The following is a 27,933-nucleotide window of genomic DNA, read 5'->3' as shown; positions in this document are numbered from 1 at the left end:
TGAAGGGAAAAAATAAAAATAAAACCAAACCCTGCACTTGCGTATCGATGTCCTTTCCTGGTGAGTGCGCACAACGGGATACCATAGCGGCGCATGCGCCGTAACTAGATTTGACGCCCGGGCGAAGCAGGGAAGGGTATTGGACTAGGGCTGGGAAATTATGACCTAAATCAAAATCACGATTAATTGAACATGCAACCTCGGTTATTGAACATACAACCTTTTTAAATACCACGCCCCTTATTTGAATGCTACGCTATTCAATATTTGTCACCTGAGCCGGCTGTAGACTACTGTAACTAATATACCCCGACACTGCCCCCACAGTATATTGCCCCATAGTTGCTCCCCACACAGCATAATGCCCCCCACAGTAAAATACCCCTTTAGCTCCCCCCACATAGTATAATGACCCCATATTTGACTTCCATGCAGTATAATGCCCCTATAGCTGCCCTCACACAATGTAGTGCCCCCATAGCTGCCTGATAAAAATATAAATACTCACCTTACCCAGTTACAACTAGTGGAGGAGATCCCTCTGCTCCTCTGGTCTGTGCGGCACGGCATCGACAGGAAGACGTCACTGCCTTGCGTCCGGCGATACACAGTGAATGGTAGCAAAGGGCCCCTGCTCTACCTTTAGATTCAACTGAATCTGCGTCCTGAAGATGCAGATACAGTTTAAACCGGGACAAAAGAATTGATAAAACTGAAATTCGCAAGATGACGTTGAGTAATCGCATAGATTTTAGATCTCGATTACCCAGCCCTATATCGGACCATACATGAAGGGTGCATGTGAGCTCTCTCAGACGAGATTTTGGCATTCAGGGCAGGCCAGTTTGCGCCGGTGGGAAGGCATAGGAGGATCGAACGAGACTGCCGGATTACCATAACAGGCGCAAAAAGTTTGCAAACCATTGTTTACGGTCGGGGGAGGAGTTTAGGAGAGGGGATAACGGCAATGAACTTTTGACAGCATCGGCCAGTGAGGAGAGTTTAATACGGTCATCCTCATATAGAAGTTTTAATTATTTAGTCTCTGGCGAGGTCTTGAATGTAATTGACTCAGCGTGATTGCTGGAATGCATGATTTAATCAGTGCCAAATTTCTCATATTTTCTCTAATAAAACTAAAAGACTACTTTACTCTTTAACCCCTTTAAGGACGTAGACTAGTTGGCACGTACAGGACGCAGCCCCATTTTTCAAGTCGGACGTGTCCCTTTATGTGGTAATAACTTTAGAATGCTTTTATTTTTTCAAGCGATGGAGATAGTTTTCTCGTGACACATTGTACTTTAAGTTAGTGGTAAAATGTGGTCTATTAATTCAGTGTTTATTTGTGAAAAAACACCAAAATTGAGAAAAAAAAAAAAAAAAAAAAAGATTCAAAATTTAGCAATTTTCTAAATTTTAATGTATGTACTTGCAAGACAGATCGTAATACCACACAATATAGTTACTAGTTCACATTTCAATGTAGAAGGGCTCCTTCCTACACATGTTCTGGGAGTGTTCGATTATTAATACTTTCTGGGCTGAGGGCTATTAGGGACAGTTCACACAGTTTGACAAGTTTTGACATGGAAACCGCTTCAAAAACACGTCTGAAAATGCCTCACATTGATTTTAATGTGAGGCGGAGGAGTTATTTTTTACCCGCGAGCGGAAAAACCTGTCTCGCGGGAAAAAGGAGCAACATGCCCTATCTTCGGGTGTTTACGTCTGACCTCCCATAGACATCAATGGGAGGCAGAGAAAGCGTATGTAGCTGCGTTTTTGCCCATCGGCCGCTGGCAAAAAACGCTGCAAAAGACAGCGTGCAGGCATATCAAAATCTGCCTCAAAATTCAAATTTTGAGGTAGAATTTTCTGCCTGCAACAAAAAACTGTGTGAACCCTCGTATACTTGATACCAAAACAGGTCTTACTATTGGTAGAGGAACTTATACCTTCTGTTGCGGTTAGATCTATCATCACACATTATGGAGATGCAGATTTAATTTTCCAGCAGGACTTGGCACCTGCCCACACTGACAAAAGTACCAATACCTGGTTTAATAACCACAATATCACTGTGTTTGATTGGCCAGCAAACTCGTTTGACCTAAACCCAATAGAGAATCTATGGGGCATTGTCAGGAGGAAGAGGAGAGACACCAGACCCAACAACGCAGACGAGCTGAAGGCCGCTATCAAAGCAACCTGGGCTTCCATAACACCAAAGCAGTGCCACAGGCTGATCGCCCCATGCCACGCAGCATTGATGCAGTAATCCATGCAAAAGGAGTCCCGATAAAGTATTAAAGGAACAGTGTCATCACAAATTATTTTTTTATATGTTAAAGATGTTAGTGCTTTATTAAAAACGTTTATATTTATTTGTGTGTTTGTGTTTTACTTTTTCTTATTTTTACACTTTTTCTTCCCTATGGGGGCTGCCATTTTTTGTTCCATTTCTGTATGTGTCGATTAACGACACATACAGACATGGAATACGGCAGCCACAGTCCCATAGGGACTGCGAACGGCTCCCGTCCCATTCACTTGTGTGTACGGCGTCTGTGTGGGAACTGCGCATGCGCCGCTCCCACACAGTCCAATTTGAAATTGGCGCCGTCCGGCGCCATTTTCCTGTGGACCGGAAGTCGCGGCCGGACAGTAATATTACTACTTCCGGTCGCGGCTTCCGGACTTGTGCACTTGGACCAGCGGCAGCAGACGGAGCGGACGGGCCAGAGGGAGCCGCGGCGGCAGGAGCAGGTAAGAGATTTCAATGTATGTTCGTGTTTACTACTGTATGTAAACCTACTACACTGTGTGTTAGCTCAAAAAATGGCGACACACAGTGTAGGAGGTTACACCGTTCAAACCCCTCGTTTATCCCGGCACTAGCCAGGATAAAGGAGGGGGGGATGCTGAGAGCTCACTAGAGCGAGGGCTTTTTACCCAATTTTGCAATGCTGCAATTTTGGGAATAGCTCCATCTAGTGACCAGAAATGGGAAATTTTATAAATTAGAATTAATTTATAATATTTCCTGACTCGTGAAAAAAATAAAACAAATTTGAACAATGTTTAATCACCTACACTCTAAATGTTTAATTTAAAAAAAAAACCAACATGTTTTTCTGGCAACACATTGCCTTTAAGTGCATATACTGGACATACTTTTAAGTAGGCCAACAATTCGGTATTAAAAATAATTTTCGAAATTGGGCTTATTTAACCTCTTCACGCGCCGCAAAGCAACTGTGCGTCTTGCAGAGCGATTGCTTCTCGCATCAGGACGTACAGTTGCGGAGTAGTTCCCGGTGCACACTGTCTTAACGGACAGTGTCCAGGAACTGGGAGGTCAGCTGTCCCCGACAGCTGACACTCCAGTCTTGCTGGTCAGCCACATTTAATGGGTTTGAAGCACATCTGCAGCCCCCACGAAGTGATTGTGGGGGCTGCCGATGCTTGTCGTGGCAATCGGAGGCCAGACAATGACCTCCGGGTTGCCATGTACGGAAGCCTCGGAGGAGCAGCCTCCGGGCGGTCCTCCGAGACTTCCTGTCAGTGTGACTGTCACGTCACAATGACAGTTGGAATGCATTACACTACGTAGGTAGTGTAATGTACTCTAGCAGAGATCAAAGTTGCAAGTCTAAATGTCCCCTAGTGGGACAAGTAAAAAAAGTAATAAGGTTTAAAAAAAAAAAAAAAAAAAAAAAAAAGTGTAAAAATAAGTTACGTTAAACAAAAAATGCTTTTTATTCCTATAAGATTTATTATAGGAAAAAAATGAACACATTAAAAAAAAGTACACATATCTGGTATCACCGCGTTCATAACGACCCAAACTATAAAACTATGTTATTTTTCCCGCACGAGAAACACCCAAAAAAAAAAACAAAATAAAAAAATAACATAAAAAAAAACGACACCAGAACCGATATTTTTTTGGTCACCACCCCTCCCAAAATAGAGAATAAAAAGGGATCAAAGAGTTGCATGTACCCGAACATAGTACCGATAAAAACGACAGCCCGTCCCGCAAAAAACAAGCCCTTACACCGCTTTTTTGACTAAAAAATAAAGTTACGGCTCTCAGAATATGGGGACACAGAAAATACATTTTATAAAAATGTGATTTTATTGCGCAAACGCTGCAAAACATAAAAAACCTATATACATATGGTATCGCCGCAATCGTACCGACTCGCAAAATAAAGTAAAACTATCATTTATAGCCCAGGGTGAACGCTGCAAAAAATAAACTAAAAAAATATTGTCACAATTGCTTGTTTTTTGTCACCCGGCTTGCAAAAAAATTGAATACAAAGCGATCCCAAAAAATTGGATACCCTCTTATTATGCCCTGATGTTCTCGGCACAGATTACATATGTCCCCACATTATAAACTGAAATACCAGCAAAACCCCCAACAGAAAAACTACCAAGCAAAATCTGCACTTCAAAAGCAAAATGGCATCCCTCCCTTCTGAGCCCTGAAGCGTGCCCAAACAGCAGTTTGCGCCCACATATATAGCATCGCCATACCCGAGAGAACCCGCTTAACAGTTTTATGAGGTATTTGTCTTCAGTGGCACAAACGGGGCACGACATATTATGCACTAAAATGGCATATCAGTGGAAAATTGCAATATTCACACTATACGCTGTGCATTAACCCCTTTGCGCACTATGACTTAATAGTACGTCATGGTGCGGGGGTTGATGTATGGAGCCGGCTCATGTGCTGAGCCCGCTCCATACGCTGCGGGTGTCGGCTGTGTATTACAGCTGACACCCGGGACTAACGGACAGTAACAGCGATCGTGCGTTTACAGAAGCCTGTAAAAATAACAATATACTGCAAAACATTAGTATTGCAGCATATTGTACCCGCGATCCAATGATCGCTGGTTAAAGTCCCCTAAGGTGACTAATAAAATGTGTAGAAGAATAGAAGTTATTAGTAGTGAGAAAGAAAAAAAAGTTTAAAGTTAATAAAAAACCCTTTTTCCATTTTTCTTCTAAAGTAATATAAAAAAAATAAACTAAATGGGTATCGCTACGTCCGTAAAAGGTCGAACTATTACAATATACCATTATTTAACTCGCACGGTGAACAGCGTAAAAAACGTAAATAATTTGAGTAAATAAAAATCTGACTTTTTTTGTCACTTTAGCGCTAAAAAAAAAATAAAAAATTAAATACAACTTTTGGATAACTTTTTATGTACCAAAAAATGGTACCAATAAAAACTACAACTCGTCCCGCAAAAAATAAGACCTCCCACTGCTCAATCAACCGAAAAATAAAAAAAGTTACGGCTCTCAGAATGTAGTGAAACAAAACAATTTTTATTTTAATAATTTGATTTTTCTTTGTAAAAGTAGTAGAATATAAAAAAAAAAAAAAAAAACGACATAAATTTGTTATCACCGTAATTGTATTGAGCCGCAAAATAAAGTAAAGTTTTCGTTTTTACTGCACGGCGAAAGCTGTAAAAACGAAAACCCCAAAAAGTGGAATCAGATTTGTTTTCCTATATCTGCCCGCAATTTTTTTTACAGTTTTCCAATACATTTTATGGCACTTTAAATGGTGTCAGAAACTACAGCTCCTCACGCAAGAAATAAGCCCTCACACTACTCTTGACAGAAAAAGAAAAAAAAAAAAAAGTTACGGCTCTAAGAACGTGGGGAGTGAAAAACAAAAAGCAAAAAAATGGATCAGTCCTGAAAGGGTTAATTCATTTCTAAGGAAAAAAAAAATTATGACCCCCCCCCCCATGTGGGATATTTCTGTACTCAGAAGAAATTGCTTTACAAAAATAGTTTTGTTTTTTTTTCTCCTTTATCCCTTGTAAAAATTAGAAAATGCAACATTTTAGTGGAAAAAAATTGTGATATTCATTTTTGCGGCCTAATTCTAATAAATTCTGCAAAAGACCCGTGGGGTCTAAATGCGCACTATACCCCTAGAAAAATTCCTTGAGGGGTGTTTCCAAAATGGGGTAACTTTGGGGGTTTCCACTGTTTTGGTCCCTCCAGGGCGTTGCAAACGCGACATGGCACCAAAAACCATTCCAGCAAAATCTGTGCTCCAAAATCCAAATGACACTCCTTCCTTTCTGAGCCTCTCTGTGGGTCCAATAAGCAGTTTATTTGGGTATTGCTGTAATCAGGAGACATTGCTTTACAAATGTTGGGGTGCATTTTCTTTGTTATTCCTTGTAAATATTAAAAATGTCTATGTTTTTTCATTTTTACAGAAAAATTCCAATATATTTAGCGAAAAACCTGTTTGGTCAAAATGCGAACTACACCCTTAGATAAATTCCTTGAGGTGTAGTTTCCAAAATGGGGTCACTTTTGGGGTGCTTCCACTGTTTTGGCACCACAAGACCTCTTCAAACCGGACAAGGTGCCTAAAATACATTCTAAAAAAAAGGAGGCTCAAAATCCACTGGGTGTTCCTTTGCTTCTGAGGCCTGTATTTCAGTCCAATAGCGCACTAGGGCCACATATGGGATATTTCTAAAAACTGCAGAATCTGGGCAATAAAATATGGAGTTGCATTTCTCTGGAAAAACCTGTTTTCAAAATGAATTTCAGCAAAAAAATTAAAATTTGTAAATTTCACCTCTATTTTGCTTTAATTCCTGTGAAACGCCTAAAGGGTTAAAACACTTTGTGAAAGCGGATTCGAATACCTTGAGGGGTGCAGTCTTCAAAATAGGGTGACTTCTGGGGAATTTCTAATATATAAGGCCCTCAAAGCCAGAAAGGAAGGAGATGATCCAGAACTGTGTAGTCATGGCCATAACTAAGAGCACTGCATGTGCTCGAAACGCGTAGGCTCGGGTAACAACCCGTTACTACTCTTCACTTTGAGACTGCGTCTCCTTTTCACTTTTAATCAATTTTGCTAATAAAAGTGGGAATAGCATTTCCCTTTTAAACTCTACACAGTGCTGGATCAGCTCTCCTTCCTTTCTGCATTACCCACCGCGGGCCGTCGTGGGGATCCGAGCGAGGTATCTGGAGACGCACAAACCGGTGAGCTGGAGGTTTCCTCCCTTCCTTACTGCCCTCAAAGCCACTTCAGAACTGAACTGGCTGTTGTGTTGGAGATGTGGGGGCCAGGTGGGCACGATTTTGCATATCTTTTGGGAGTGCCCGCAGCGGTCAGACTTTTGGACTGAGGTGTGGTGCATTTCTTCTAAATTTACGGACTTTCCTCTTCCGCGTTCTCCGGCTCTGTTCCTGCTCCATTTGTGCGAGGTCCTCTTATCTACGTACCGACGCTCGGTGGTTCGCCACTTGGTGAATGCTGCTAATGCTTGTGTTCCCGTGTTATGGAGACAAACCTGTCCACCTACAGTGGGCATGTGGTTCGGCAAGATTCAGGAGATCATGAGAATGGATGACCTCACGGCATCAATGAGAGGGGCTCATGCCAAATTTATCCAAACGTGGCGTGAGTGGATTCGATTCCAATCATCCGTGGAGTATAGCACCATTATGGCCTCCTGATGCGCTTCTTAGATTTATGTGTGTGAGGTCAGCTTCCTCCCCTTCTCTCGTCTTTTTTTATTTGATCCACGGATACTTTCTTTTCCGGTTTCCTTTATAGATGACTGATATGAGGATTAAAGGGAATGTGTTGCCAGCAAAACATGTTTTTTTTTTTTTTAATTAAACAGTTAGTGTATAGGTGATTACACATTGTTCTAATTTTTTTTTTTTTTTTTCCACGAGTCAGGAAATATTATAAATTGGATTCAATTTATAATATTTCCCAGCACTGGTCACTAGATGGAGCCATTCCCAAAATTGCAGCATTGCATGTGGTAAAGCAACCACATTGCTTTATGCTGCAAAATTGGGTAAAAATCCCTCGCTCTAGTGAGCTCTCAGAATCCCCCCCTCCTTTATCCTGGCTAGTGCCGGGAGAAACGAGGGGTTTGAACGGTCTAACCTCCTACACTGTGTGTCGCCATTTTTTGAGCTAACACACAGTGTAGAAGGTTAACATACAGTAGTAAACACACTGAAACACAAACATACATAGAAATAACTTACCTGCTCCAGTCGCCGCCGCTCCCTCCGGTCCATCCGCTCCGTCTGCTGCCGCTGCTCCATGTGCACAAGTCCGGAAGCTGCGACCGGAAGTAGTAATCTTACTGACTTCCGGTCCACAGGAAAATGGCGCCGGACGGCACGCATTTCAAATTGAACGGTGTGGGAGCGGCGCATGCGCCGTTCCCACACAGCGGCGTACACGAAAGTGGATGGAACGGGGCCTGTTCGCGGTCCCTATGGGACTGGAGCTGCCGTATTCCATGTCTGTATTTGACGTTAATCGACACATACAGAAATGGGAAAAAAAATGGCAGCCCCCATAGGGAAGAAAAAGTGTAAAAATAAAAAAAAAGTAACACACAAACACACAAATAAATCCAAAAGTTTTTAATAAAGCACTAACATCTTTAAAAAAAATTTGGGGTGACACTGTTCCTTTAAATATCTGCCTTATTGTATTCCAGACACATCATAGCTCAAATGTCTCAGGACTAGATGTTTTACGCATATGCCGTCATTGTGGTTTTTTTCCATGCACATTGATCCAGTAATTCTCCCTGTGGATAATCTTAACCATCGTTTTTATACAGTGTTAGGGCTGATTCAGACGAACGTGACGTTTTTGCGCACGCAAAAACCGTGGCGTTTTGCGTGCGCAAAAGGCACTTGACAGCTCCGTGTGCCCTGTTCATATGAAAGCGCGGCTGCGTGCTTTTCGTGCAGCCGCCATCAATATGACACTCCGTTTGGATGTTTGTAAACAGAAAAGCACGTGGTGCTTTTCTGTTTACATTCATTCTTTTACTGTTATTGCGCGAATAACGCTTGTCCCACGGAAGTGTATCCGTAGGGCATGCATGATTTTCACGCACCCATTGACATCAATGGGTGCGTTATGTGCGAAAAGCGCAGACACATAGAACATGTCGCAAGTTTTACGCAGCGCAGTAACGCTGCACAAAACTCACGGACTGTCTGCACTGCCGCATAAACTTCTCTAGGTCCGCGCGAAAACCACGCGGCCAGCACGGACGCAAAACACGTTCGTCTGAATCCGCCCTCATTCTGATTATGCCTTTTTTCTCTTGTTTTGAAAAAGTTAAAAAAATAGATGGTACTACTGTAATAGTCTTGGAAATAAGGATGATGCCTGAATTCATGGGAGCGCGGTGAAATAGTCAGAACAGGATTTCACATTTGTTCCCGTCTTCTTCTGGTCGACGCACGGGTGACATACTGTGTGCTATCCACACACCTGAACTCTGGGTTGCTGTTGACTGCAGAGGCGGCTAGGAAACCTTGTAAAAGGGACCAGCCGACTGCGCTTAGAAAGACTTGGGAGATGCACTTTTCTATGTATTTAAATAAATAAAGAATAGATATGATTTGGTATCTCTCAACCATCTCTTTCCTCCATATTATCTTAGGGCATTCTCTGAATACATGGTGTTTGTTCTTATGGATTAAACTGCATATTTGCCCTTATCTGTGATGGATACAACTCCGACGAAGTGTACTTTGAGCATGCACGTGCGAAGACAACATGCGCGGCCGAATAGGATGACTGGTCGGCTTTTTTATGGATTATGTCACAGGGTTTGAACACTGGACTAGAACAGGTGTGTAGACATGCGCAGTATGAATGGGCAGACGCCAAGATTTGGCATCAAGACATAGGAAACTATGATGGTCATGGACTTCTGGGCAGGGAGTTATTAATTAGAATATGTATTATACCATATGTTTACCTAAAATTTGATTGATCAATTAGAGATGGGTCATTGAAATGATGGATCAGTGTATGTACTAGTTCTTAACTAGTTAGCGGCCGCCCCATAGTGTTTTTACGTCGGTCACTAATGGGCTTTATTCCGATGCAATAGACTTTTTACGTTCACTGCATCGGAATAAACAAACAGAGCAGGGAGCTGTCAAATCTCCCTGCTCTCAGCTGCCAGAGGTAGCTGAGGGCTGGGGGCGTCCCTGCTCAAACGTGTGAGATCGATATTAGTATCGATCTCACCCGTTTAACCCCTCAAATGCGGTGCTCAATATCGTGCGCCGCATCTCAGTGGTTTTGGAGAGGAGGAGGGAGTTCCCTCTCATCCCACCGAGACCCGGTGATAAGATCACCGAGCGTCTGTCTCCGATGGCAGCTGGGGGCCTAATAAAGGCCCCCAAGGTCTGCCTGTAGTGAATGCCTGCTAGATCATGCCTCTGGCATGACCTAGCAGATGCCTGTCCGTCTTACACGGACAGGCATAATACACTTCAATACAGAAGTATTGCAGTGTATTATAAATGCGATCGGATAATCGCATAGTGAAGTCCCCTAGTGGGACTAGTAAAACAGTTTAACAAAAAGTGAAAAAAAATAATTGTGAAAAACCCACTTTTCCCCCTTACAAACTGCTTTATTATTAAAACAAAATAAAGTAAAAAAGTTACATATATTTGGTATTGCCGCGTCCGTAACGACCCCAACTATAAACTTATTACATCATTTAACCCGCAAAGTGATCAAAAAGTCGCATCTACTCCAAAATGGTACCGATAAAAACTACAAGTTGTCCAGCACAAAAAAAAGCCCTCATACAACTGCATCGGCAAAAAAAATAAACACGTTACGGCTCTTCAAATATGGAGACACACAAATAAATAATTTTGAAAGAAAAAAAGTGTTTTCACGGTGTAAAAGTAGTAAAACATACAAAATCTATACAAATTTGGTATTGTTGCAATCGCAACAACCCACTGAATAAAGTTATTGTGATATTCATACCACACGGTAAACTGCGTTAATTTAGGACGCAAAAAAGTGTGGCGAAATTGCTGTTTCTTTTTCTATCCCCCCCCAAAAAAAGTTAATCAATAAATTCTATGTACCCCAAAATGGTGCTATTAAAAATTACAACTTGTCCCGCAAAAAATAAAAAAATTATTTATTCGTGTTCGTGTGTTCTAGTTTTTACTTTTTTCTTATTTTTACTTCTCTATGGGGGCTGCCATTTTTTTTTCCATCTCTGTATGTGTCGATTAACGACATATACAGAGATGGAATACGGCACATACATCCCCATAGAGAATGCGAAGGGGAGCCGTTCCATTCACTGCTGCGTACGCCGTCTATGTGGGAACGGCGCATGCGCAGCTCCCACACAGACCAAAACAAAGCTAGTTAGCAGAGCGAAATCCAGCGCCATTTTCATGTGGATTTGAAGCAGAGGCCGGACAGTAAGAGGACGACTTCCGGCCATATGTTCAAGGAAGCGAAGGCGCAAGGCATAGAAGCGGAGCCGGCAGGTAAGTTATGTTTGTGTATTTGATGTGTGTATTATGTTCGTGTATGTTTGTGTTATACTGTCTGCTGAGCACTGTATCTAATCCCCCTACACTGTGCATTCACTCAGAAAATGGCGGCACACAGTGCAGGAGGTTTGAAGATTCAACCCTCTCCTCCTGGCACTAGCCAGAACAAGGGAGGGGGAATTGTGTGAGGACACTAGAGAGTGTCTACCCCAAATTTGCAGCATAAAGCAATGAGGTTGCTTTACCACATTGACCATGCTGCAATTTTGGGAAATCACTCCCTCTAGTGACCAGCACATGGAAATGTTATAAATTAGAATCTAATTTATAATATTTCCTGACTTGTGGAAAAAATTAAAACAACGTGTAATCACTTATATACTAATTGTTTAAAGAGGCTCTGTCACCAGATTTTGCAACCCCTATCTGCTATTGCAGCAGATCGGCGCTGCAATGTAGATTACAGTAACGTTTTTATTTTTAAAAAAACGAGCATTTTTGGCCAAGTTATGACCATTTTTGTAATTATGCAAATGAGGCTTGCAAAAGTCCAAGTGGGTGTGTTTAAAAGTAAAAGTCCAAGTGGGTGTGTTTAAAAGTAAAAGTCCAAGTGGGTGTGTATTATGTGCGTACATCGGGGCGTTTTTAATACTTTTACTAGCTGGGCGCTGTGAAGAGAAGTAACATCCTCTTCTCTTCAGAACGCCCAGCTTCTGACAGTGCAGATCTGTGACGTCACTCACAGGTCCTGCATCGTGACGGCCACATCGGCAGCAGAGGCTACAGTTGATTCTGCAGCAGCATCAGCGTTTGCAGGTAAGATCGACTTACCTGCAAACGCTGATGCTGCTGCAGAATCAACTGTAGCCTCTGGTGCCGATGTGGCCGTCACGATGCAGGACCTGTGAGTGACGTCACAGATCTGCACTGTCACAAGCTGGGCGTTCTGAAGAGAAGAGGATGTTACTTCTCATCAGAGCGCCCAGCTAGTGAAAGTATTAAAAACGCCCCGATGTACGCACATAATACACGCCCACTTGGACTTTTACTTTTAAACACACCCACTTGGACTTTTGCAAGCCTCATTTGCATAACTACAAAAATGGTCATAACTTGGCCAAAAATGCTCGTTTTTTTTAAAATAAAAACGTTACTGTAATCTACATTGCAGCGCCTATCTGCTGCAATAGCAGATAGGGGTTGCAAAATCTGGTGACAGAGCCTCTTTAACTAAAAAAAATTTCTAGCGACACATTCCCTTTAAGGTCTAAAATAGGCGGGGCATTAAGGGGTTAAAGGATTATCACTATGCACTTTCTTTCCACGAAAGGGATATACGCTATATGTCTCCATATTTTCTATAAATATTTATGATGTTTTTCACTTAACGAATGTAATTACGTGATCATGTTACCCTCTATTTAAACCTCATGTTGCACATTGTTGGAACTGCTTGAGAACCGTCCCAATCTGGACCTAAAAACGTTGCACTTTGCCATATGGGTGAATAAAAGCTTTTTCACTTTTTTGATACTAGGATGTGGAGTGCTGCTTATTCTTTGAAATCCTATATGTGCCAACATGGCAGGTGCAATAAGCATAAAAAAAGGGTCCTAATGTGGGACAGAAATGTTGCACCTACCATGTTTGCACAATAAACCACACTTTTTTCATATTGACTAATGGAGTGCTGCAGGATTTATTTCTTGGAGATATATATATATATATATATATATACACACACACACACACACACACACTAGAAGATGTTACAATAGAGAAATGTATACAGAAGAGAGTTATAAACTTTTTTTTACATGAAATACTAGAATACACTAAGAATTTTCTCTTATCTTATGACACTTAACACAAACTTACTATTCCACGGATGGGGTGACGCGGATACTGGCTAAGTGATTGACATTTATTTTAGGGTTTTAAAATAACCAAAAAACAAACTCTTCCTTATACAATGGGAGAGGTAGGGAAGTTATCAGTGCAGGGAACTGTGATAAAAGGGTTAATTGGGGTCATTAGCACTTTGGATAGCAGGCGATACAGGCTCGGATCTCTCCACTTCACATACACCAACAGACGTTCAGAGCCTGTCAAAAGCTTTTCCTGCACATCTGTATATTCGGAGCAATCGCTAACAAGGGACCACTCGGATTGGTTACTTGTAGTCTTCCTGAAGACAAGAGCAGTTAACCGCCGCCGTGTTACAGCGCTGCGGTTATAATTTAAAGGGCGAACTTAACTACTTGTTTAGGGTTTGCAAAGTTACTGCTCACCTGGACGTGTAGTTACACCCAGGTGTGTTAAGGGGTTAAAACCAGTGTTTATTAAAGTGAAACATTACCTTTTCCTTGTCTTTCTGAAGTTGTTTCTGTAGCTTTTTTACTTTGTTCTTTGCATGCTTCAGCTTCTCACGTGCATCAACATCTTGCAAGTCCAACTGAGTAAATTTTGCTCTATTTTCTTCAATAAACTTGCTGATTTTATTTATCTGCCTGAGTACAAGAAAAAAAAAAAAAAAAATAGACAATGGTTTATTAAACATTATTGAAAGATATTACATATAGAATACAAGATAGAAATAAGTTTACTTTTCAACATCTTTCAAAGCTTTATTCTTCTCTTTCATTTCTTCGGATAGTGAAGTACTTTTTTCACTGATCTCCTTAGTGTCTTCTTGAATTTTTTCTTTTTGAGCTTCCATATCCTGAGTACGTTTCTGCAAATCATGTCTTGTAAACAAATGTAAAGCGTTATTACTGGTCACGGCTCAGCAATTATTTTCAAATACCATGGAATACAAGCGAAAACAAATATATAAACACTTATAACCCCAAATATTTGTCTATAACCGTTTATATTGCACAGATTGTTAGTTAAAAGGATGCCAAGACACCAAATATGTAGGTTTCTTACCAGCAGCCGGTCTACTCTCTGCTGCTCCCATCGGTCTCCATAGACTTCTGTAGGCTGCGTGTCTGTCTTTCTCTCCCTGCTACCCCCTCCATAGACTTGAATAGGCAGGCTATGAAGAGACACACCCCACCACTTCCTGCAGTCCACTCCTCTGCTCTGCAGTAACTTCACACAGAATTGGTATGGATAAAACTACTACATTTTACTAGTAAGTTAATTACAAAATTGATTATAATCAGGAAAACGATTAGATTCGCATAAGTGGCTTGAAAAGTTTGTGTCCATTTAAAGCGACCCTCCAGTCCCACAAAACAAAATAAACTTGACAGTAGGATGATTTTTAACTTAGCTAGCGTCCATCCCTTTGGTTCTTCTGTTGCCTCGTTTTCGGTCCCAGTTGTCTTCCATTCAAGATAGCCGCCGTTGACTTGCATAGGGAGCGTAGTCTGCAAGTCTGAGACACAACCCCTCCTCCACTGCTCTCTGATAGGAGCGATGTACTAACGTCATCAGCGCTGGTCTAACACTTCAGAGGGCAGTGAAGAAGGTGGAGGGGGCCGTCTCAGACTACACTCCGTATGCAAGTCTGAGACAGCGGCGGCCATCTTGGATGAAAGACAACTGGATGGACACTAAGCAAGTTAAAAATCACTCTACATATGTTGGGAAAATGTTGATCCCTACGTGTTTAGAGTCCGTGGATGTCGAAAAAGCCTTTGACCGTGTCCATTGGACGTTTCTAAGGGCTGCCCTTCACCAGTTAGAGAAAGGATCCTTTCCAACATTATGGGGCTAATCCCTATGGAAAACCTACAGCTAGAGTACAGGTTAATGGTGTGCACTCTCCCTCCTTACCAATAGCAAATGGTACTAGACAGGGGTGTCCCTTATCCCCGTTGCTCTGTTATCACTATGGAACATTTAGCGACGGCTATTCGTAATTCTCCAGATATCTCTGGGATCGGACAGGCTCACCATAAACTGGCTCTATACGCAGATGATCTTATGCTTTGTAACAAACTCTGCCATTTATTTTCCAGTCCTCATCCGTGAGTTTGAGAAATTTGGTCAAGTGAGCAATTTCAAATGAACTATACAAAAAGAGAGGCTCTAAACTTCTTTACCGGTTGATTTGCTAGACTGCCTAAAGTCTTCCTTATTTAAATGGCAACTGCATTCTATTAAATATTTGGGGGTTCAGATACCAGGAGATCTGATCGATATATATTCTCTTAATTTACCTCCGATACTCCAACGTTTGAGGGCCTTGTATATTAGAAAATCCACAGAAGTCACATAATTTTGAAAACTGCAACCCTCAAGGTATTCGAATCAGCATTCAAAGTGTTTTAACCCTTTAGGCACGTCACAGGAATTAAAGCAAAGTAGAGGTGAAATTGACCAAAAAAATGTTTTGGGCCGAAATTCATTTCTAAAACATTTTTTTTTTTTGTAACACAGAAGGTTTTACCGGAGAAACGCAACTCAATATTTATTGCCCAGATTCTGCAGTTTTTAGAAATATCCCACATGTGGCCCTAGTGCGGTAATGGACTGAAACACAGGCCTCAGAAGCAAAGGAGCACCTAGAGGATTTTGGGCCTCTTTTTTTAGAATATATTTTAGGCACCATGTCGGGTTTTAAGAGGTCTTGTGGTGCCAAAACTGTGGAAACTCCCGAAATATTAACCCCATTTTGGAAACTACACCTCTCAAGGAACTTATCTAGTGGTATAATTAGCATTTTGACCACACAGGTTTTTCGCAAAAAATTTTGGAATTAGTCTGTAAAAATGAAAATCTACTTTTATTCTGAAAAAACATAGAAATATTTACAGGGAATAATAAGGAAAATTCACCCCAACATTTATAAAGCAATGTCTCCCGATTACGGCAATATCCCATATGTGGTAAACTGCTGATTTGACCCACAGCAGGGCTCAGAAGGGAAGAAGCGCAATTTGGATTTTGGAGCACGGATTTTGCTGGTTTGGTTTTCGGTGCCATGTCGCGTTTGAAACACCCTGGAGGGACCAAAACAGGGGAAACCCCCCCAAAAGTGACCCCATTTTGGAAACTACACCTCTCAAGGAATTTATCTAGGTGTATAGTTTTGACCACACAGGTTTTTTGCAGAATTAGAATTAGGCCGTGAAAATAAATATCACAATTTTTTTCCACTAAAATGTTGAATATTCTTATTCTCACAAGGGATAAAGGAGAAAAAAAAAAAACATTTTTGTAAGGCAATTTCTCCCGAGTACAGAAATGCCCCACGTGGTCAAAAGTTTTTTTTCATTAAAAATGAATTAACCCTCAGGACTGATCCATTTTTTGCTTTCTTATTTTCGTTTTTCATTTCCCACCTTCCAAGAGCCATAACTTTTTTCTTTTTTCGTCAGAGTGATGTGAGGGCTTATTTCTTGCGGGAGGAATTGTAGTTTCAATTGGACACCATTTAAAGTATCATAAAATATACTGGGAAACGGAAAAATATAGGAATACAGGAAAAAGAATCGGATCCTTTTTTTGGGGTTTTCGTTTTTACAGCTTTCGCCGTGCAGTAAAAACGAAAACTACAGCGATTTTGGCGGTTTAAATTATTTACGTTTTTTACGGTGTTCACCGTGCGAGTTAAATAATGGTATATTGCAATAGTTTGGCCTTTTACGGACGTAGCGATACCAACTTTGTTTATTTTTTTTACATTATTTAAGAAAAATGGGAAAAGGGGTTTTCTTTTAACTTTTTTCTCTCTCACTACTAATAACTAATTCTTCTACACATTTTATTAGACCCCTTAGGGGATTTGAACCAGCGATCATTGGATCGCTGGTACAATATACTGCAATACTAATTATTGTTATTTTTACAGGCTTCTATAAATGCACGATCGCTGTTCCTGTCCGTTATTCCTGGATGTCATCTGTAATGATGCCCCAGAGGAAGCCAGAAGGGCGAAACCCAGGGTCAGGTTGCATTATTCGGCGTGTTACAAGAGCTTATCTTATGCTTTTATCTATATCTGTTTTTGTAAGTATGGAATAAACTCGTGGAATTTGCAGTTTCCAAAAGGTAGTGCACTATATCTTTCTCCCCTGTTGGAGATTTAGAACATCAAGTACGAGGCTATACACAGCAAGCAGTTGCATTTATGCAGTTTCATTTCTGTGTGGAACCACAAGTACCAGTGACATATACACACCAGTGGAAATTTTAACGTTTTTTCTGCATGCGAGCTGGGGAAAGGTCAAACCCTTGATGGACACTTCAGACTTTACATCTACAATCCGTCTGAGCGGTAAAAAACTATCAATTTGTCTCTGTAATACACAGCTGACACCCGCAGCGTATGGAGCGGTCTCAGCACGTGAGCCGGCTCCATACATCAACCCCCGCACCATGACGTGCTATTAAGTCATAGTGCGGAAAGGGGTTAATGCACGGTGTGAATATTGCAATTTTCCACTGGTATGCCATTTTAGTGCATAATATGTCGTGCCCAGTTAGTGCCACTGAAGACAAATACCTCATAAAACTGTTAAGCGGGCTCTCTCGGGTATGGCGATGCCATATATGTGGGCGCAAACTGCTGTTTGGGCATGCTTCAGGGCTCAGAAGAGAGGGACGCCATTTTGCTTTTGAAGTGAAGATTTTTTTGTTTATATAACTTAACTTTTACACTTTTTTAAAACATTATTACTTTTTTCACTTGTCCCACTAGGGGACATTTAGACTTGCAGCTTTGATCGCTGCTAGAGTACATTACACTACCTACGTAGTGTAATAGGTTGTCACTGTGACGTGACAGTCACACTCAGGAGGAAGCTTCGGAGGACCGGCCGGAGGCTGCTCCTCCGAGGCTTCCGTACACGGCAACCCGGATTGCCTCCGATTGACACGACAAGCATTGTCAGCCCCCACAATCACTTTGTGCGGGCTGCCGATTTGCTTCAAACCCCTTAAATGTGGCAAACGCAATCTGTCGCCGCTGATTGATCAGCGTCATACACTTCTCTATACAACGCCCACTTGGTAAAAAGTTAAAAACGCCCACTTGTGAATTTAGAAACTAATTAGCATAAATCTAAAATTGATCATAACTTGCTCAAAAATGAGTTTTTCAAAATTAAAACCACTGTTCTCTACATTACAGCGCCTATTAGATTAGGTAGGGGATAGGGCACTTATAATCTGGTGAGAGAGCCTCTAAGTTTTGCTAGGTAAATCGCAGCGCATCGTGTTCATTGTCCCTTAAAGTGAAAGTCACTAAAACTGGCAGAGAAACTGAAGTTAAAAAAATAAATACCTGAAAGCGCACAGCATCAAAGTAATTCTGATTAAATCTCAAAAACTGTTAACAGATACTCTTTAAGCACCTGCAAATACACATCCTCACTAGATACCCATTGGAGTTCTGAGCAGATAGCATACAATTCCTGAAAATTTCAATGTCTGGTAGGAAAGAGGGAGTTCCCACCTTCCTTTAGATGTTAGTATCAATTACGGCATCTTAGGTAGTTGAAAAGCAGGATAGGAAGTTTCTCTTATTCAAGCGGTTACACAACTAGTGCCTATGCGATAACCATGATGTATCTGCCACTTAGCATGACAGATATCTACATTATAGTGTTTTAAGGGGGTAAATAAAACACGTGCGGGCAGAAATTCACATTGGTTAGCCCGGGGGGTGGGTTGGTGACTCTTCTGATCACTCAGGTTTTTCCTACATACAGGACGCGTATGCTGCTCTACTATATTTATATATTGCTGTCAGTGTTAACAAATGCAACTAATCAGACCACTTGTCAACCTGCATTAAAAAATAATTTGTTGCTGTTTTCTCCACACTAGATTTTAGTCACTTACAAGTAATACTGGCAGATCTGATTCTTCTTCTTAAATGCTTCATTCTCCAAAGAAAGAAATTCAATGGCTTTATTTTTCTCGCCTTCCAATGCATCTTTTTCTTTTTCCACTAGCTTCACTCTATTGAGCTTCAAAACGTGAAAAAAAGTTATTTTTATTGCAATTGTTTAATGTTGATAAACCATTTACCCCCCTCCCCCTGTACATCCACACAAAAGCCAGCCATTTACATTAGTTTGTATAGATATAGCTCTTGTAAAATGCAGCAGTTTGGCATAGATTGCATCATAAAAGGCAGTGTTGGTAGGAGCAACATTCGGGTCAGTTCAGATATTACATAGACTTGGACACGGAAACTGCGTCGGAATCTGCAGGGTTTTTTTTTTTGTTTTTTTTTAAAATGGCCAAAATCACCCCCCATTGTCTATGATTTTTTTTCCTGGGCCAATGCCCTTTCTTGCCGCGATATCTGCCTTTGACCTCCCATTGAAATCAATAGGAGGCAGATAAAAACTGCAGCGCCTGCTTTTTTGCGTGCGGTACTTGCATTTGCTTCAACAGCCGTGGGCAAAAAAAGCGTGGAAAAACAATAAAAACCTTAAAGCAACGCTGGCAGTTCCAAATCTGCCTCTAAGCTCCTTCAGGAATTTGAGGCAGATGTTTATTCTGCCTACAAAAACACACCTTTGTTGTTTGTTACATACCCTAAGGGTATGTTCACAAGGCGGATTCCGCCGCAAAATCCGCTGTGTAATCTTCATGCCGTCAGCAGAAGATTGTCGTCGTCCCCGAAAATCGAGCAGAACGCTTTTTTCCCGCTGGCATTTTTTTTAGTTGGAACAAAGACCAGTACAGATCAGTTTAGTAGAGTAGAAGGCTATGTTTACATTTGCGTTAGAGGCTCTCCATCACTGGTCCGGTTCAAAATGCCTTAAAGAGTGCACCATAGAATGGACACCATAACGAAAACCCGTTGGAACGCATTAAAAAGTCAATGGGTTCCATTAGGTCGCCATTGGTGTCTGTCATGAGAGAGGTCACTGCTGTTATTTTTGTTGTTCTGCTCCTATGACCGAGCTAAACAGAAACATCAATGCAGATGTGAAAAGAGCCGTACAAACGTGGTGTTTGGCGTGGTAAACAAGGACTTACCTTTTCCCCTCTCTGCTGATTTAAGGCTTCCACTCTGCGACAAAGTAGCTCAATTGGCTCCTTTAATCTCCCAGAGCCAATAATGTCTTCTAAATATTCCAGCATTCCTTCATCATGCTCAGTCTGTCCTTTTGGTTTCATCATTGCAATTTGTTCCACTTCACCCTACAACAGATTAACATAAAACAAATATATGAATTAAAGTAAAATATAAAAGATATGCTATTTTGTTTATTTCAATTTTACACACACACACACACACACACACACACACACACACACACACACACACACACACACACACACACACACACACACACACACACACACACACACACACACACAGTAATCTTTCAAAACAGATCAAGTTCGCAATAGGGCTCACAAAACAATTACACCATTTAAAGCAAATACACAAACTGGGACCAGTTTCATGGGAAGCCAAGTCCAACATGCTTGACACTACAGTCATAGTAACTGTGATACAATAAGAACAGCTCCGAAAAAAAAAATAAAAAAAAAATATATTCCCCCCCCCCCCAAACACAAACTTTGATATTACCAGGAGAAACATTTTTCACATTTTCCTATGCAATTGCTAGAAAAAGTCATGCGATACGAAGAACACTGTTAGAAGGACAAGTACAGTTCTGATGACAAAGAAGGTAAGATTATTTTCAAAAGGGAATATATAAAATATTTTAAAGGGGGTTTTACACTGGACGATTATATGGCAGACGAGCATTCATAGAAAAACAGGGGAGCGATCAGCAGATGAACAAGCAAACGCACAGATCTGCTGGTCGGATCGTTTTGAAAAAAGTAAAATATTAATAGTTGTCGGCAGCACATCTCCCCTTGTAAACAAGGACACGCGCTGAAGACATGCTAATAATGCATGGAGACGAGCAATCGAAGTAACGACCGCTCGTCCCCATACATAGCTCAGTGTGACAAGAGCAAACTATCAACGATGTCTCGTTGATCAGCGCTCGCTGCACCAGGGGCTGTAAAAGAACCTTTCGTTTGACCCAATTCCGACATTTGCTAGAGATATATATATATATATATATAGTTAGTAAGAAGGGAGTGTGTAGCCCTCTTCACAAGATTAGCATGTCGGCTGTATGAAACAGCAGTCTCTACCCTGAAACAAGTGCCCGGTGTTAGAAATCGCAGGAGTGGGGGTCCCCCTTGCACCACCTGCAGCACGATGGGGCGGTACAGATTGTTATGGCAGCCTGGGGGCCAAATAAAGGCCTCAGGTCTGCCTTCTATGTACTCCTAAGTCGTGCTAGTATCAGGTGTTAATAGAAGCCTGCAAAAATCACTATGTACTTTAACATTAGTATTGCAGTATATCATGCAAGCGATCCAAGGATAAGTCGTTCTAGGGCTGAGCGATTAATAGATTTAGATGAATTCGCCCTCAAGGACTCCCGATTCTGTTTAACAGAATCGTAGAATCAATTCTTTAGTGGTGCAGTCGCACCGAGTTGCAAGGGGAAGCTCCGCCCTGCTTCCCTATGGAACTGGTGTTCTGTACTGAACAAAATAATACAGTATGGAACAGCAGTTCCGTGGGGAAGCAGGGACTCCTAGTACATAGCCACACTGCCCTCTAGATACCACCATGCTGTAGATCGCACCTCCTTGCAGTCCGCATCACCCCCATTGTACCTTATAGATCGCACCACCACCCCTCCATGTACCTTGTAGATCTAGTCGCTGCAGCTCCCACTAGGAGCGGAATGCCTGGCCAAAGCGTTGGGTAACCTCTGGCCGGGGAATCATCTCAATGGCAGGTAGAGCAGCGCGATCTACAAGGGAGGGGGGTAGTGCTGCGCTCTATAAAGGTAGGGGGGGGGGGGTGTGCGATCTACGTGTGGAGGTGCCATCTACGTAGGGGTGGGCACGGTCTACATGGACACTGGCACTATTGGGGTGGCACTACATGTGGGCACTGTGGCACTGATTGTATAGTTTTAATTTTTTTTATAGTTGTTGGCAGCAACATAATGTATGGGGACAAGCGATCGGAGTAAGGAGTGCACGTCCCCATACATAGCTCCTTGTGACAGGGTTGTCCACAGCTGCAAGATCCTTACCATGATCGAAGGTTACAATGGTACAAATACTTGCAGCTCCGCCATGCCCTACAGGTACAATTTCCACCTAGCACAACAATTATCTCTAACTACCCCGTTATTGGTCTTATCTCGGCCTTATATACTCATTTGCTCTCAGTCAGGATAACTTCCACTCCACTCCTAGTACTCTATAAATGGAAAATACAAATACCAGATCTTTCCTCCGATGACATGAAAGACTTATGTTCACATTTATTGGTATCTCCGGCAACTAATAATACCTATTCAGTTATATATTATCCATCAGACTTCTCACCGAATGGGTAGAACTTTCACATCAGATTGCCATAGATGTTCTCAATCTGAGGCGGACTTTTGGCACCTCATTTGGGAATGTCCATTTGTCTCGGTTTTTTGGAAACAAGTTTATGACGTTATTGCACCTATGCTACCATCCCCTTTACCATTCATACCGAAAATTACCTTGTTAGGCCTTCTGAATGAGGAACTCTGGTCAAATCACACATGTCATTTTTTGAGACAAACTTTATTTTTAGCAAGGAAAACGATTGCTATGCACTGGATGGCAGACATTCCACCACCAATATCGGCATGGAAACACTTGTCACTATTATTTATTTTCTATGAGCAATTACTATAACATTACCGGGGTTGTCCTGATAAATTCCATAAAATCTGGGGTCAATGGTTGGATATCTGAGGTTTCTGATGAAAATTCCCTGTCTGTTACATAACCATATTTCTTAAAAGTGTTGATAACCTGATATCTGTATGTTATGCTTGACGAATATGGCATAGGCCTTATGTTTTGTAAAAATGTCTTTCAGTTTTGTAGACCGTCACTTTCATATCCGTTGCTGGAATCTCAGAGAAAAGATTCGGAAGTGTCAGGATTCTGAGTACACATGACGTCCAGGCTGGATGGTCATGTGTATTCATTATCAGGACACTGTAGTAATGTTAGGGTTTGTGTATGAGGCTGCACATAGTGATATATCTATATCGCTAGTGCAGTGTAAATGAATGGAGAGGAGTGCATGATGCTGATTGGTCAGCGTCATGCACTCCTCTGTACAACGCCCACTTGGTCGAAAGTAAAAATACGCCCACTTGGGCATTAAGAAATCTCATTAGCATAAACCAAAATCGCTCCTAACGTTGTGAAAATAGATCGTTTTTTTAAAATAAAAAGCATCACTGTCACCTACATTACAGCGCCCATCTCCTTATATAGGAGACAGGGCACTTATAATGTGGGGACAGAGTCTCTAAGTTTCTAAGCCTCGTAACGTTCTAGAAAAATAAGACGTTCAAAAAACTATGCCAATCTAATGTAGATATACGGGAAGTGTTAATTAGCAAGTAATTAGTGTAGTATTACGATCTGCCTTACAAGCAAAAACATTAAAATTTGGAAATACACAAATATAAAAAAAATTTGTTACATTTTGCTGTTTTTCCACAACTAAATACTGAATGTACCGACCAAATTTTACCACTAACTTATAAAGTCCCAAGGTATCACGAGAAAACAATCTGGGAATCGCTTGGATAGGTAAAAGCATTCCAAAATATAAAAACATAAATTAAGACAGGTCAGATATGAAAAATAAGGCTTGGTCAGGAAGGTCAAAAGTGGCTGCAGTGGGAAGGGGTTAAAGCATATGGACATAGGACTCTGACCAGACTCCTGTGGCGTGCACCCTAAAGTTCATTATATTTCCACAGTTCTGCTTTGGAGAGATAGACATATTTTGTTATCACCTTAATAGCATCGACCCACAGAATAAAGTCAACATGTAGTTTTTCATGCAAACTGAACATAAAAGCGAAAACCAAAAAATAAGGGAGGAATCACTGTTTGTTTTCCCATTCATTCCACCCCACAAATTATTTTTTTCCCACTACATTACATGGCACAATAAATGGTGCTGTGAAAAAACAATAAATCATCCTGCAAAAAAAAACAAAAAATACAAAAAAGCCCTAATTTTTGGTAAGTGGGGAAACGGAAAAATAATTGCAGCGGGAAGCAGTTAAAAAGTGTAGCTAAACGTTTGACGAACTTCTGACACGTCATAGTGACATGAGCACTGAGGCCCCCACCAATTGGCAAAATGACAAAGTTGAAGCGCTCAGCCGCTTCGCGTCTGTTCGGCTTTTTCCGGAAATAAATGTATCGGAGTACGGGCTCAGACATTCTATCAAGTCCGTACTCCGATACATTAATTTCCAGAAAAAGCTGAACAGACACGAAGCAGCTGAGCGCTCAGTGCTCTGAACCCCACCAATCAAAACTTCTGATACGTCACTATGACATGTCAGAAGTTTGTTAAACGTTTAGCTACACTTTAATTAAATTTATGTGCAGGAGAATGAAGGTATTTACTTTCAGTTTTTTACATGGGTATTCCGAGAATCATAAAGGGGCTGGCCAGAAAAAATATTTTATAAAAAAAAAAAAAAAAAAAAAAAAGGGTCCCCCAGCCTTGGTTTGCCTTTCCTAAAACCCCCTACATACGTTCTAGCCAGTTTGTTTGATCTCAATCCTCACTGCTGCTCTTTCCCTTGCTTTTGTTCCTGGCCGTTTACAGACTTGTAACCCACCATACCCATGATCCCTTGCTGAATCCGAGACAGCTTACATTCCCCCCTTCCTCCACAGCATCTCAGCTATTTGGATACTGTCACGCCCCTGTTCACAGGGTCACTCCCTGCTCTAATTACAGGCACCCGGCTTCCTGCACACCCAGTAATAATCAAACAGGGATGATGGGGGGGGGGGGGATGACTTTTTACACTTTGTGTCTCCCTCGTTTCCTCGTAGATTGTAAGCTATTATGAGCAGGGTTCTCAATCCTCGTTTGATTTAAATTAGTTGTCAATATGTAATGTCTAATTTTGTCTGTACAATGTACCCCCTGAACTGTAAAGTGCTGCAGAATATGTTGGTGTAAAAAAAATAAATAAAATATTATGGGGTTATATATACACAGGGATGATGACCCCCATCATTCCTGTATAAACCCCCCCCATCATACCTGTATTTATATAACACCCATCTTCCTTGTATTTATATAACCCGCGTAACCACTTTATGTAACCATTGGTGCGCGCGCGATTGAGGCATAGCTTGAACGCCGCCCCCTCCCCCATCAGAGGGAGGGGGCTAATTAATCGGGTAAATGAGCATTCAAAGCATGCCCGTTCCTGATAATTGCCCTGTGCAAACAGGGCAGCGATCAGCAGATGAATGATCGTATAGTTTTGAATGTGAAAACTCTTATTGTCTACAGCAAATCTCCATGGTAAACAGGGAGACGTGCTGCCGACATGATACAAACGTATAGAAACGAGCAATCAACGTAAAGAGTGCTCGTCCCCATATACGTGAAAGGAGCAAACGAGCGCCGATCACAGAGTTGTCTCGTTGATCGGCGCTCATGGCACCGGCCAAAACGGGCCAGTGTAAAACTACCTTAACTCTAGGTTATTTCCTCCACTGTATAAAAAAAAAAAAAAAAAAAAAATGTACCAAAAACAATTATCTAAAGTAAACAGTGGGATCAGTCCTCATTAGTTCTGTTAGTAGCAGTCAAGCATACCTGCTATCCTTCTACAATGACTGTCCTCTACCTTACGGTGTAATATGCCTCCATCTGTAAGAGCAGCTCAGTTGGAGGCATGACTAATGTTTGCAGCTCGCAGGAGTCTACAGGGAGCTTGTAGTAGAAGCAAAGTGCTTGTGGCAAATGTTTCCCACAAGCAAATGACCATCACGTGAACTGGGATGAAGGACTGCCCGCGTAAGCCAGCTGGCGAGTATATGTTGGAGATTTTGAGTTTCTTTATATAAACGGATAGGCCATAAAGCTTTTATAAAAAAGAAGTTGGATTCTGGAATTACCCCTTTAACTAATGTAGTATTTATTTTTATAAACTGCCCTGGGGTCTGGAATATTGAATGAACTCACTTTTTAACTATATAGCCTTTTCACGGTCAGCCCAGTCTTAGTCCTGCACGGGTGTCCCGTGCAGGCTGGAGCCAGGGCTCAGCTGTCTGATGACAGCCAGGGTCCTGCATCAACGGCCGCGATCTAAGTTTACTTCGATCATGGCCGTTTAACCCGTTAAATGCTGTAGTCAATAGAGACTGCGGCACTTAACTTGTTTACAGATCGAGGGAGCTCCCTCTCTCACCCATCAGTGGCCCGCAAATGCAATCGTGGGCCTCCGATGGGATGCCATGGCAGGCCTAATAAAAGCCCCCAGGTCTGCCCTGGGCAAACGCCTATTAGGACATGCCAAAGGCACGTCCTAATAGAATGACAGGCAATAATGCTTTGGTATACTAAAGTATACCAAAGCATTATAGCAGCGATCTAAGGATCGCCAACTAAAGTCCCATAGTAGGAGTAAAAAAATCAGTAATGTGAAATAAAACTTACAGTAAAAAAATAATGTTCCCATATAAAAGGGATTTAATAAAAGTAAAAAAAAAAAAAAAAAAAAAAAAAAAAAAAAAAAAGAAGAAGTACACATATATGGTATCACCACAAGCCCAATGACTCAGTGAATATGCAATTTAAGCCGCAAGGTGAACACTTAAAATAAAAAAAAAGCAAAAAACAATGGCAAAATTGCTACTTTTTCCATTGCCCCACCAAAAAGTCATAATAAAAGTTAATCAATAAGTCCCATGTACCCCAAAACAGAACCAATCAAAACTACGTCTCGTCCCACAAAAACAAGCCCAAAAAAAAAAAAACAAAACACTACATGGACGGAAAAATTAAAAAAAAATTACGGCTCTTTGAAAGACAATGCAAAAGCAAATAATTTTAATTCAAAAAGTTTTGACTGTGCGAAATTTCTAAAACATAAAAAACCTATACATATATGGTATTGTCGTAATTGTACCGACCCACAAAAGGTAACGTGTTATTTACGCCGCACAGCGTGAACAATGAATTTCAGGGTTTCTTCTATCCCCCCACCAAAAAAAGTTAATCAAAAAAAATTATATGTACCCCAAAATGGTGGCATTAAAAACTACAACTAATCCTGCAAAAAAACAAGTCCTCATACATCTATGTCGACGAAAAAAAAAAAAAGAAGGTTATAGCTCTTTGAATGCGACTATAGGAAAAAAAAAAAAAGTAGCTTGGTAATTAGTGCCTAAAATTGACTGGTCACTAAGGGGTTAATGGTTAGAGAAATATCAAAAGACTCAGTCTCCAGAAAATTATGAAGTACAGCCCCCTCCCCAGAGACCAGTAAGTGGAAGAGAGGATGAACATAGAGCCTTATCTGTGTGTATATTGTTTCAGTAGCACTATACACACGGTCATGAGTCATATAAACCCCTACCATCCGCTGATAAGTGTCCCAGTCTACACAGTAAAGCTGACAAGAAAGCTGAAGACAAGAAACGTGTGCTTAGTGAGCGCTCTAGTGGCTAATGTGAAAACTGGAA

At 41.2% G+C, this 27,933-nt stretch overlaps 1 protein-coding gene across 2 annotated transcripts in view; it reads right to left on the bottom strand.

The window, feature by feature from the left end:
• Positions 1–27,933, bottom strand: part of SMC4 (structural maintenance of chromosomes 4) — a 130,370-nt gene that overhangs the window by 82,998 nt on the left and 19,439 nt on the right. For both annotated transcript variants that reach the window (XM_075861562.1, XM_075861561.1), the window contains exons 6-9: positions 20,347–20,511; positions 19,195–19,322; positions 14,001–14,141; positions 13,754–13,904 (exon numbers count right to left, since the gene is read on the bottom strand). In XM_075861562.1, the coding sequence (XP_075717677.1) occupies positions 13,754–13,904; positions 14,001–14,141; positions 19,195–19,322; positions 20,347–20,511 (585 nt within the window). The remainder of the gene's footprint in view (positions 1–13,753; positions 13,905–14,000; positions 14,142–19,194; positions 19,323–20,346; positions 20,512–27,933) is intronic.

The sequence above is a fragment of the Rhinoderma darwinii genome, chromosome 4 (assembly GCF_050947455.1).
Source record: "Rhinoderma darwinii isolate aRhiDar2 chromosome 4, aRhiDar2.hap1, whole genome shotgun sequence".
NCBI classification, from domain to species: domain Eukaryota; kingdom Metazoa; phylum Chordata; class Amphibia; order Anura; family Rhinodermatidae; genus Rhinoderma; species Rhinoderma darwinii.
The sequence above is the reverse complement of the archived record's forward strand: the minus strand, read 5'-3'. Positions and strand labels throughout refer to the sequence as shown.